The sequence below is a fragment of the Moschus berezovskii genome, chromosome 6 (assembly GCF_049115385.1).
Source record: "Moschus berezovskii isolate FMDL1 chromosome 6, NW_MosBer_1.0, whole genome shotgun sequence".
NCBI classification, from domain to species: Eukaryota; Metazoa; Chordata; class Mammalia; order Artiodactyla; family Moschidae; genus Moschus; species Moschus berezovskii.
In genome coordinates, this window is record NC_142465.1 from 82837968 (window position 1) to 82850041 (window position 12074).

General features: G+C 37.2%; 1 protein-coding gene across 2 annotated transcripts in view; it reads left to right on the top strand.

Moving 5' to 3' along the window:
• Positions 1 to 12074, top strand: part of AMN1 (antagonist of mitotic exit network 1 homolog) — an 84903-nt gene that overhangs the window by 41722 nt on the left and 31107 nt on the right. For both annotated transcript variants that reach the window (XM_055396824.2, XM_055396825.2), the window contains 2 exons: positions 2139 to 2356; positions 2667 to 2723. In XM_055396824.2, the coding sequence (XP_055252799.1) occupies positions 2139 to 2356; positions 2667 to 2723 (275 nt within the window). The remainder of the gene's footprint in view (positions 1 to 2138; positions 2357 to 2666; positions 2724 to 12074) is intronic.

Below are 12074 nucleotides of genomic sequence, written 5' to 3' on the forward strand. Positions count from 1 at the left end.
CAGGGTCTTTTCCAATAAGTCAGTTCTGAGAACCCCATGAACAGTATGAAAGTGTCAAAGAAATAGAAACTATATTTATCAATAAAAACATTCAAAATAAACTAGAGAATCCTAATTAGAGTTTTTGCTTATAATCAGTGCTGAAAGTTAAGAAATACATCGTCACTGCTTTAATTTTAAACATATTTAAAATAAACATGGCTAGATAAATATTTTAAATATTTTGCCTTGTATAGTGAAACAAGAAATGACCAGTTCATAACTTTGTTAAGGCTTTTTTGTTGTAATTTTACAACAGAAAGTTAATCATTAGCAAATATTTACTAGGTTCTCTCCTATCAGCCTGTATAACACATAGTTTTGTAGCCAGAATTGCCCCATTTTGAACTGCACAAAACTTGAAATGTGATTTTCAAGTTGCCCCATTTTGAGCTGCACAAAACTTGAAACATGTATTTTCCACTCCTGCTGACCAAAGCATGCCTCAAAACTATTTTAGACAATGACTAATTGACTAAGAAAGAACTAATCTTGCTTGCCTAATTCCAGATACCAACCTCAAGGACATGGGCAGGGAAGCTGAAACAATTTAGACTATAAGCCAGTCACATAGCAAAATCACCAAATGTCCAGTTCTCTGAAAGATATAAAGATCTAACACACACTCCTAAGTTGTTTTCACAGGAAGCAGACCAGATGAAAACTGCAGACTGCAAGCATGTAGACCCCAGACCAGTTGAAACCAGAAGACTGGTGATGTTTGAAACTTTACCTTGCTGCCAACCAATCTGAGAACTGTGTATGAACTGCTTGTGTACCTTGCAGCCCCCTCCCTCACATAGGCTTTAGAACCTTTATCTCCCAACTGGCAACTTGGAGGTGCTCTTAAGGACGTCAGTCTACCATCTTCCCAGTTTGCCAGCTTCCTGACTAAAGCAATTTTAAGTTTTCCACCAACACTTGTCTCTTGAGTATTGACCTTCTGAATGGCAGGAAGCCGAAATTGAGTTTGGTACCGACCTTGTCCAGTTAGTGTTTTATAACCAGGCAGACTGCACGTATCAGTGTGACTGTTACATGAATTAATGGATTTTTACCATTTTTAAAAAATAAAATTTTTACTCTTTTCAATATAGGAAAGAGGGAGTTATTTGGCTACCTAGGTTTCTGGAAAATTTTGTAGGTAGTTGGCTCTGTTTTACAATTAGCTTGGTTAGCAAGTTAGGATATTCATAATATTGCAAGGAAGAATAAGTTTTAAATTGTTTACACAAATACTGACTCTCTAAAAGAACTTTCATGCTGAACATTAATGAATAAAGTAGGAGTTCTTTCTTAAGACATAGTAAACAATAAAAATGACCTACACAAGAATTTACCATCTTCCATTTTGTGTATTTTGCCCATAAAGGTGTCTTTTAACAGTGCTATACTGTTTGTCCATGACTGAAGGGCCCAGGATTCCTTCAGTACTCAATTTGTTTATATGGCACATCATCACATACCTGTCACCAAAATGTTTTTATATCATTTTAATTGGATTTAAGGGCCTCTCTTTTCTTAACTCTCGGTAAAATCTAAGATTCGTCTAGGCTAACAGAGAAGGAGCATGGTAGTAGGAAAGAGTAGAATCAAAGAGAGAGGAGAAAACACCGAAACATGGATATGATTTCGAAGGATAAGTATGAAAGCTATTACTTAAGACATTTGCGGCATTTAACTTTTGATTTCTTTTCAGAGTCTACAGGAAAATTAACTTTATTACTTTAAAACTTTTAACAAAAAGGAGAATCAGCTACTATTTAATTACCTAATTTGGTTCTGAATGATATTTGGTCATTTCCTAAAAGCAAATCTAATTATAAAAAAGGCATGTCAAAAAAAAAAAAAAGGCATGTCATTAATTGCAGATATTCTGAAGACTATACTACAGATTGTATAGAGAATTATTGAAACATTCTAAAAGAGTTTTAAATAATGACAGCATCACTGAAAAAATAGTATATTCCTCACATGAACTACTTTGGAAAAGGCTAATTGGATGTATCAGTACCGGTGATTACTAAAGTAAAAATCAGTCACATTTCTCATATATAAACATCTATAGCTCATTGATACAGAATTATATTTTCCCTCAGGAATAAAAGCTGTGGCTTCATCTTGTTCTTACCTGCATGAAGCTTCTTTGAAAAGATGCTGCAACCTCACTGATGAAGGAGTCCTTGCTCTTGCACTCAATTGCCGGCTGTTAAAGATCATTGATTTAGGAGGCTGCTTAGGTATTACTGATGTGTCCTTGCAGGCATTAGGAGAAAACTGCGCATTTTTGCAGTGTGTTGATTTTTCAGCTACTCAGGTAAATGAAATAAAACTTGAAATGTAGAGACTGTATGTATTTATTTGCCCAGTGTATTTCCATAACTCATCAGAACACAATATTCTTGTTGTTGTGGAAATTATTGACTTCACATTTTGATAGTTAAATAATTGCAATATAATTTGTCACCCTCCCCTCAATTGTTTTAAGTAAGGGTGGAAGGTATGTGGTGGCTAAAGCACATGTTTGCTAAAGGGGAGGAAATAAAACAATATCTAAATAATAATTTTAGAAAAATATGCTTCCATCATCTCCATTTATGTGCTGTGTTCTTTTTCCCTTTGCTTAGGTATCTGACCATGGTGTGGTTGCACTTGTTAGTGGACCTTGTGCCAGGAAATTAGAGGTAATTTTAAAATATCTATAAAGATGATGATAACTGAATTTATATTATCCTCAAATTCTTTATTAAACCTAGAAGACAACCAGTGCCTTATTATCAGTTAGGTATTTCCAAGGACTTTTTTCCCCTCCGCCTCTTTATTCCAGAGTGAAAAAAAAGCTGGTAAAGTTAGGAGATAAAGTTTGCTTTATAAAAAACCCACTTTACTTCCAATAAATGTTCTTATTTTCCAGAGGTTTTAACTTCTAATACATTTAAGGATAGTCTTATTATGGATTATGGATAAAGATAATGAAAATTTATCAATGTAAAATGACATCCTTTAGAATTTTCATGTCTGACTGATATTTTTACCAGGATTACTTATGCTCTTGCCAGTGTATTTTTCTTGACATCATCTTTCTTCTCTCTTGATCATCTTTTTCTGCATCTATGAAGGCATCCGGAATATACCACTGTATATTTGCAATATACTCACTGTATGTTTGGAGTATATTTGGAATATACTCAACATAAAGATTATTTTGAGCTGAAGATGTCTAAGAAACAACAGAAGTTAAAAAAAAAAACTTCACCTGAACCGCCTCCCACCCCCACTGTCTGCCTAAAAGCAGACACTTCCAGATGAATTCAAATGCCTCAAATCCTTTTTAAGGAAGATTTTCAGATGAGAAATTGCATTAAACAGACATTGTCACAAGAGTCTCATAATTCCCATCTATTTTCCTAAAGGTCCATTTTATCTTCCCTAAAAGTCATTTGTGTGACTGTTAAGTATCCTTTCTTCCCCTCCTCTTCCCCTATTAAGATGGTATATAAACTAAATTCTAGCCATTTCTTTGAACCACGACTTTTATGAGCTTGTGAATACATTTTGCCTTTCCTCTTGTTATTCTTATTGTCAGTTTAATTTAAAGGCTTCCAAAGACAAATATAAGCGGATAGAGAAAAGGTTTTTCCTCCCCCAGAAGCCACATTGTGCAGCTGTTTAAAAAGATCTTAAATTAGTATTCTTCCTTTGTATTCAGTGACAGATATGGCACCTATAACCTGTTTCTAAATATTAAGAAGTCTTTTGTCCCAAGAATTTGATTTTTTTCCTTTCCCAGTTTACAGTGTTTTAGTTTGTTTTTACTCTTGATTAAAAGCTGTGCTTTTCAACAAAAAGTCACATCAAATCCTTTTTGGAAGTAAGCAGCCTATAAATGAATTATACATGTTAGTAACCACTATTAGAATGGTGGTGCCATGTTTTTGCCAAAATATTTCTGCTTGATTTATTGCCCAAAGAATTTTTTATGATGTTTATACATCTGCATCCTGCTTATATGTATATATATGTGTGTGTGTTTCTATATATAAAATAGCATATATATTTTTATGAATCTTTTCATTAAGAATTTTTTTTTTAAATGAAGTTCCAAATTCTAAATTGCGTTCTAACTGTAGGGGCAATAAACTGCCAAAACTTTTACTGTTTTAAATACAAACATTTGTTGAGCAGTTAATATGCTATCCTCCATGCTACTGCCTTACACTCATTAGGTTATTTTATTTTTACAACTTTATCCTATAATCACCATCAATTTTATCAGAGCTCTCAAACAGTTAACATAGTTTATTACTTCGTAATAAAACCACCAGGAAATTAGTTGTTGTCCAATGGTAGGGGATATACCTACATATTTACTTCGGCTTTATAAAATAAAGAGTACCTAGGCAGACTGAGGAAAAAAATCCAATAACCAGTACATTGATCATTGTAATGTTATTGAATTTTTCATTTTTTCAGTTATCCAAAGCTTATTTCTATAAATACAAAAATATTTTAATGAAAATCTTTCTAAAATTCGTTAGAACTTAATACCTTCCTTAAACAAAGGAGCGTATTTTAACATTTGACTCATTGCATCTTTGTGATCACAATTTCTGACAAATTGAAATGCAAATATCTTCATTTTTTTAACTGATTCTTCTCTTTTGGGTAATATATATACCTACATTTTTCAGATACCCCATTTTTAACCTGTTGCTTTTAATTTGTTCAGTTCCCAGAAGTTAGGGGCTTCCCTCATAGCTCAGTTGGTAAAGAATCCACCTGCAATGCAGGAGACCCCGGTTCAATTCCTGGATTGGGAAGATCCACTGGAGAAGCAATAGGCTACCCACTCCAGTATTCTTGGGCTTCTCTTCTGGCTCAGCTGATTAAGAATCCACCTGCAATGCAGGAGACCTGGGTTCGATCCCTGGGCTAGGAAGATCCCCTGGAGAAGGGAAAGGTTACCCACTCCAGCATTCTGGCCAGGAGAATTCCACAGACTGCATAGTCCATGGGGTCTCAAAGAGTTGAACACGACTAAGTGATTTTCACTTTCATTTTCTGGGAAGTTAAATACCAAGTTTGCTAAATAGTTTATAATTTGAAAATAAATTTGATTAAAGTCTAAGAACCTCTCCTAAAGATTGCCATTTAGTAAAAACATATATTACAGTATTTATGGGCTTCCCTGGTGACTCAGATGGTAAAGAATCTGCCTGCAATGTGGAAGACCTGGGTTTGATCCCTGGGTTGGGAAGATCCCCTGGTGAAGGAAATGACTACCCACTCCAGTATTCTTGCCTGGAGAATTCCATGGATAGAGGAGCCTGGCAGTCTACAGCCCATGGGATCGCAAACAGTTGGACATGACTGAGCACCTTTCACATACACACAGCATTAATTGAATGTCAGTATTGACGCTGAAATCTTTATTGGTCTGAGTTCTCAGTGAGAGCGGATCATTTTGTTCATCACTTGGTCATCATTCTATACCTAGGTTTTACTACAGTTCCAGTCACACAGTAGTACCTCAATAAATGTTGTCATATTTTAAACTTTATATCACAGTCATTTTATAGTTTTCTATAATCTTCATGGTTAAAATTTAATTTGCTGTGAAAGAATTATTCATTTATTAAATAAATATTTATCGAGTATCTGCTAAGTTCTAGGCACTGTCATATCAGAGAACAAAATCTGTCCATGTTATGTATCACTTTTCCTTAATTGTTTTTCTGATGTTGGTACTTCAGCTATTTATAGCTTTTATCTATTGGAAATAATCACGTGTTGGGAAATATCACTTTTTCTTCCTTTACTATAATTAAGTCCCTAAAACAACACAATGGATCAATTCTACGTCACTGTCTATTGCTGTTCTTCAGTCTCTTAAGTCATGTCCCACTCTTTGTGACCCCATACCATGGCACAGCGGGCTCCTCTGTCCTCCACCATCCCCTACAGTTTGTTCAAATTCATGTCCATTGGGTTGTGATGCTATCTAACCATCTTGTCCTCTGCTACGCCCTTCTCCTTTTGCCTTCAATCTTTCCCAGCACCAGAGTCTTTTCCAATAAGTCAACTCTTCATATCAGGTGGCCAAAGTATTGGAGCTTCAGCTTCAGCATTTGTCCTTCCAAAGAATATTCAGGGTTGATTTCCTTTAGGAATGACTGGTTTGATCTTGCAGTGCAAGGGACTGTCATGAGTATTCTCCAACACCACAGTTTGAAAGCATCAATTCTTCGATACCCAGCCTTTCTTGTGAGGACAGAAAAGCCTGGTGTGCTACAGAATGGGGTCACAAAATGTTGGACAAGACTTAGCAACTGAACAACAATAACATACAATGAGAACAACAGATGAAAGGAACAGTGTTCAACTCAGGTTTCATTTAAAATATATTAAGGCATTTTAAAAAAGAAAATATTCAATTCTGGCAAATACAGGTCCTAGCAAAAATTTCAAATTCACAATATAAACTTCATGGGAAACAATATAGCAATGTGAATTTAGGACCTTTTAAAAAATTCTCACATCTATACATGACTACTATGGTTTTTCCGGAAAAACCGTAGCTTTGACTATAAGAACCTTTGTCTGCAAAGTGAAGTCTCTGCTTTTTAACACACTGTCTAGGTTTGTCATTGCTTTCCTTCCAAGCAGCAAGCATTTTTTCATTACATGGCTGTAGTCACCATTCACAGTGATTTTGGAGCCCAAGAAATATAACCTGTCACTTCTTCCACTTTTTGCCTCCTGTTACTGCTTCCACTTTTTGCCATTGAGTGATGACACCAGACGCCATGATCTTGTTTTTTTTTAATGTTTAGTTTCAAGGCAGCTTTTTCACTCTCCTCTTTCACCTTCATCAAGAGGCTCTTCAGTTCCTCTTCACTTTCTGCCATTAGAGTGGTATCATCTACATATCTGAGATTGTTGATATTTCTCCCAGCAGTCTTATATTCCAGCTTGTGCTTCATCCAGCCTGGCACTTTACATGATGTACTCTGCATATAAGTGAAATAAGCAAGGTAACAATATACAGCCTTGTTGTACTCCTTTCCTAATTTTGAACCAACCCATTATTCCATGTCCGTTTCTAATTGTTATTTCTGATCTGCATATAGGTTTCTCAGGAGACAGGTAAGGTGGTCTGCTACTCTCATCTCTTTAATAATTTTCCACAGTTTGTTGTGATCCACACAGTCAAAGGCTTTAGCATAGTTGATGAGGCAGAAGTAGATTTTTTTTGGAACTCCCTTGCTTTCTCCATGATCCAAAGAATGTTGCCAATTTGATCTCTGTTTCCTCTGCCTTTTCTTCTTCAGCCTGTGAAGTTTCTTTGTTCACGTACAGCTGAAGCCTAGCTTGAAGAATTTTGAACATTACCTTGATAGTATGTGAAATGAGTGCAACTGTATGGTAGTTAGAATATTCTTTAGCATTGCCCTTCTGTGGGATTGAAATGAAAACTGACCTTTTCCAGGCCTGTGGCCACTGCTGAGTTTTCTAAATTTGCCGGTATATTGAGTGCACCACTTTCACAGCATCATCTTTTAGAATTTGAAATAGCTCAGCTAGAATTCCATCACTTCAACTTGCTTTGTTCATAATATGCTTCCTAAGGCCCACTTGACTTCTCACTCCAGGATGTCCAGCACTAGGTGAGTGACCACACCATCATTGTTATCTGGGTCATTAAGGCCTTTCTTGTATAGTTCTATGTATTTTTGCACCTCTTCTTAATATCTTCTGCTTCTGTTTGGTCCTTACCATTTCTGTCCTTTATCATGCTCATCCTTGCATGAAATATTCCCTTGATATCTCCCGTTTACTTGAAGAGATCTCTAGTCTTTCTCATTCTATTGTTTGCCTCTGTTTCTTTGCATTGTTCATTTAAGAAAGCTTTCTTATCTCTCTTTGCTATTCTCTGGAACTCTGCATCCAGTGCATGTATCTTTCCCTTTCTCCCTTGCATTTTGTTTCTCTTCTATCCTCAGCTATTTGTAAAGCCTCTTCAAATAACCACTTTGCCTTCTTGCATTTCTTTTTCTTTGGGGTGGTTTTGGTCACTGCCTCCTGTACAATGTTATAAACCTCATTTAATAATAACCTCATATAAATGTCCATCGGAGAAGGCAATGGCACCGCACTCCAGTACTCTTGCCTGGAAAATCCCATGATGTAGAAGCCTGGTGGGCTGCAGCCCATGGGGTCGCTAAGTCAGACACAACTGAGTGACTTCACTTTCACTTTTCACTTTCATGCATTGGAGAAGGAAATGGCAACCCACTCCAGTGTTCTTGCCTGGAGAATCCCAGGGACAGAGGAGTCTGGTGGGCTGACGTCTATGGGGTCCCACAGAGTCGGACACAACTGAAGTGACTTAGCAGCAGCAGCATATAAATGTCCATAGTTCTTGAGGCATTCTGTCTATCAGATCTAATCTCTTGAATCTATTCATCACCTCTACTGTAAAACCATAAGGGATTTGAGTTAGGTCATACCTGAATGACCTAGTGGTTTTCTCTATTTCCTTCAATTTAAGCCTGAATTTTGCAATAAGGAGCTCATGATCTGAGCCACACTCATCTCTGGCTCTAGGTATAAAGCTTCTCCATCCTCGGCTTAAAGAATATAATCAGTCTGACTTTGGTATGTGTAGAGTCAACTCTTGGTTTTTGGAAAAGGGTGTTTGCTGTGACCAGTGTGTTCTCTTGACAAAATTCTGCTAGCCTTTGCCTTGCTTTATTTGGTACACCAAGGCCAAACTTGCCTGTTATTCCTGGAATCTCTTCACTTATCTACTTTTGTATTCCAATCCCCAAGGATGAAAAGGACATCTTTTTTGGTGTTAGTTCTAGAAGGTGTTATAGGTCTTCATAGAACAGGTCAACTTCAGTTTCTTCAGCATCAGTGTTTGGGCATAGACTTGGATTACTCTGATGTTGAATGGTTTGCCTTGGAAATGAACCAAGATCTTTCTGTTATTTTTGAGGATGCACCCAAGTACTACATTGTGGACTCTTATCGTCTGTGAGAGCTATTCCACTTCTAAGGGAGTCTTCCCCACAGTAGTAGACTTTATAGTTATCTGAATTAAATTTGCCCATTCCCATCCATTTTAGTTCACTGATTCCTAAGATGTCAATGTTCGCTCTTGCCATCTCCTTCTTGTCCACATCTCATTTACCTTGATTCATGGACCTTACATTCCAGGTTCTTATGCAACATTGTTTCTTACATCGTCAGACTTTACTTTCACCACCAGAAACATCCACAGGTGAGTGCTGTTCCCGTTTTGACCCAGCCGCTTCATTCTTTCTGGAGCTATTCATAATTGCCATCCACTCTTCCACAGTAGCATATTGGACACCTTCCTACCTGGGGGGGGCGGGGAGCTCATCTTCTGGTGTCATATCTTTTTGCCTTTTCATACTGTCCATCAGGTTCTCCAGGCAAGAATATTGGAGTGGGTTGCCAACCCCTCCTCCTGTGGACCACGTTTTATCAGAACTCTTCAGTATGACCCATCTGTTGGGTGGCCCTGCATGGCATGGCTCATAGTTTCAGTGAGTTATGCAAGCCCCTGCCCCACAACAAGGCTGTGATCCATGAAGGGGTTCATTGTCTGTCACCTTGCCAATTCATATCGTAGGATGTCTTTTCCATGTAGAATATGATGCTTTCTCCTCAGTTTTCAAGAATTTTCAATATATTCAAGTTTCCTTTAAGACATGATTAATTATAATAATATGTACACCAACATAATATCAACTTTTCAATAGAAAAGAAAAACTACTACCATAAGTATACATATCAATTATTAGTTGAATCTTACTTTCAGAATTGTTAAAAAGTTTTTGATGTTGGCAAATTTAAATAAAATTTACTATTTTAATCATTTTTAGGTACAATTCAGTGGATTTAAGTACATTCACATCGTTGTGCAGCCATCACCATTAACTATCTCCAGAACTTTTTCATCATCCCAAATAGAAACTCTTTACCGTTTAAACAATAACTCCCCATTATCCTTTCCCCCAGGCTCTGACAACCTTTGTTCCATCTTCTGTCTTTATGAATTTACCATTATAGTGACATTTTTAAAAACCATTCATCCACTGATATGGTTCCACCTTTTGCCTTCTGTGAATATCTCTACTATGAACATAGCTGTGTAGACATCTACTTATATCCCTGCATGCAATTATTTTGATTATATCCCTAGAAATGAAGTAGCTAGATAATATTCTAATTCTATATGTAATTGTTTGAGGAACTGCCGTACTGTTTCCATAGCAACTGTACCCTTTTACATTCTCACTTGCAATGAGAAAGTTTTTCATATTAGAACATTAAACAAAAGATAGATAATATTTCAAATATATGAAAATGTATAGAAATTTTTATAACAGAGACCTGTGAGCCAACCACTTGAATTTCAACATTGTCTGCATTTATTCCAGCCAGTTCTTTTTTTAAAAATTATAAAATGTGATATATAAAGCTCCCTCCCCTCGTTTAGTCCCCTTCTTCTGTCAGAGGTAACCACTCCCCTGAAGATGCCTGTGTATCTTTCCTTCCATGTTTGAATATTTCATCTGTCTTTCTACATATGTGTGTGTATACCTGTGACTGTTGGTTGTTCAGTCACTCAGTTGTCTGACTCTGCAGTCCCATGGACTGCAGCACGCCAGGCTTCCCTGTCCTTCACCATCTCCCAGAGCTTGCTCAAATTCATGTCCATTAAGTCAGTGATGCCATCCAATCATCTCATCCTCTGTCATCCCCTTCTCCTCCTGCCTTCAACCTTTCCCAGCATCAGGGTCTTATCTAACGAGTCAGCTCTTAGCATCTGGTAGCCAAAGTATTGGAGCTTCAGCTTCAACAGCAGTCCTTCTAATGAATATTCAGGACTGATTTCCTTTAGAATCAACTGGTTTGATCTCCTTGCAGTCCAAGGGACTCTCAAGAGTCTTCTCCAACACCACAGTTCAAAAGCGTCAGTTCTTTGGCATTCAACCTTCTTTATGCTCCAACCCTCACATCCATACATGACTACTGGAAAAACCATAGCTTTGACTAGACAGACCTTTGCTGGCAAAGTAATGTATCTGGTCTTTAATATGCTGTTTCGGTTTGTCATAGTTTTTCTTCCAAGGAGCAAATGTCCTTTAATTTTGTGGCTGCAGTCACCATCTCCAGTGATTTTGGATCCCAAGAAAATAAAGTCTCTCACTTTTTCCATTGTTTCCCCATCTACTTGCCATGAAGTGATGGGACCAGATGCCATGATCTTCTTTTTTGAATGTTGAGTTTTAAGCCAGCTTTTTAACTCTCCTCTTTCACCTTCATCACGAGGCTTTTTAGTTCCTCTCTGCTTTCTGCCCTAAAGGTGGTGTCATCTGCATATCTGAGGTTATTAATATTTCTCCCTGAAATCTTGATTTCAGCTTGTGCTTCATCGTTTGTGATCAGTTCAGTCGCTCAGTCATGTCCAACTCTTTGCGACCCCATGGACTGCAGCACGCCAGGCCTCCCTCTCCATCACAAACTCCCGGAGTTTACTCAAACTCATGTCCATTGAGTTGGTGATACCATCCAACCATCTCATTTTCTGTCATCCTCTTCTCCACTGCCTTCATTGTGATATATTCATAAATAAGATATGATATTGTTTTATGTGTTTTTCAGTTCAGTTCAGTCTCTCAGTCATGTCCGACTTTTTGTGACTCCATAGACTGCAGCACGCCAGGCCTCCCTGTCCTTCACCAACTCCTGGAGTTGACTCAAACTCATGTCCATTGAGTCAGTAATGCCATCCAACCATCTCATCCTCTGTCATCCCCTTCTCCTGCCTTCAATCTTTCCCGGCATCAGGGTCTTTTCAAATGAGTCATGTTTTTAAATAGTGCATAGTAGTTTCATATCATATGTGTTGTTTTACAATTTGATTTTTTATTCAAAATCATGTTTTAAAATTTTTTTCAAGCTTTATTGGAGTTTAATTTACACACAGTAAAATTCAC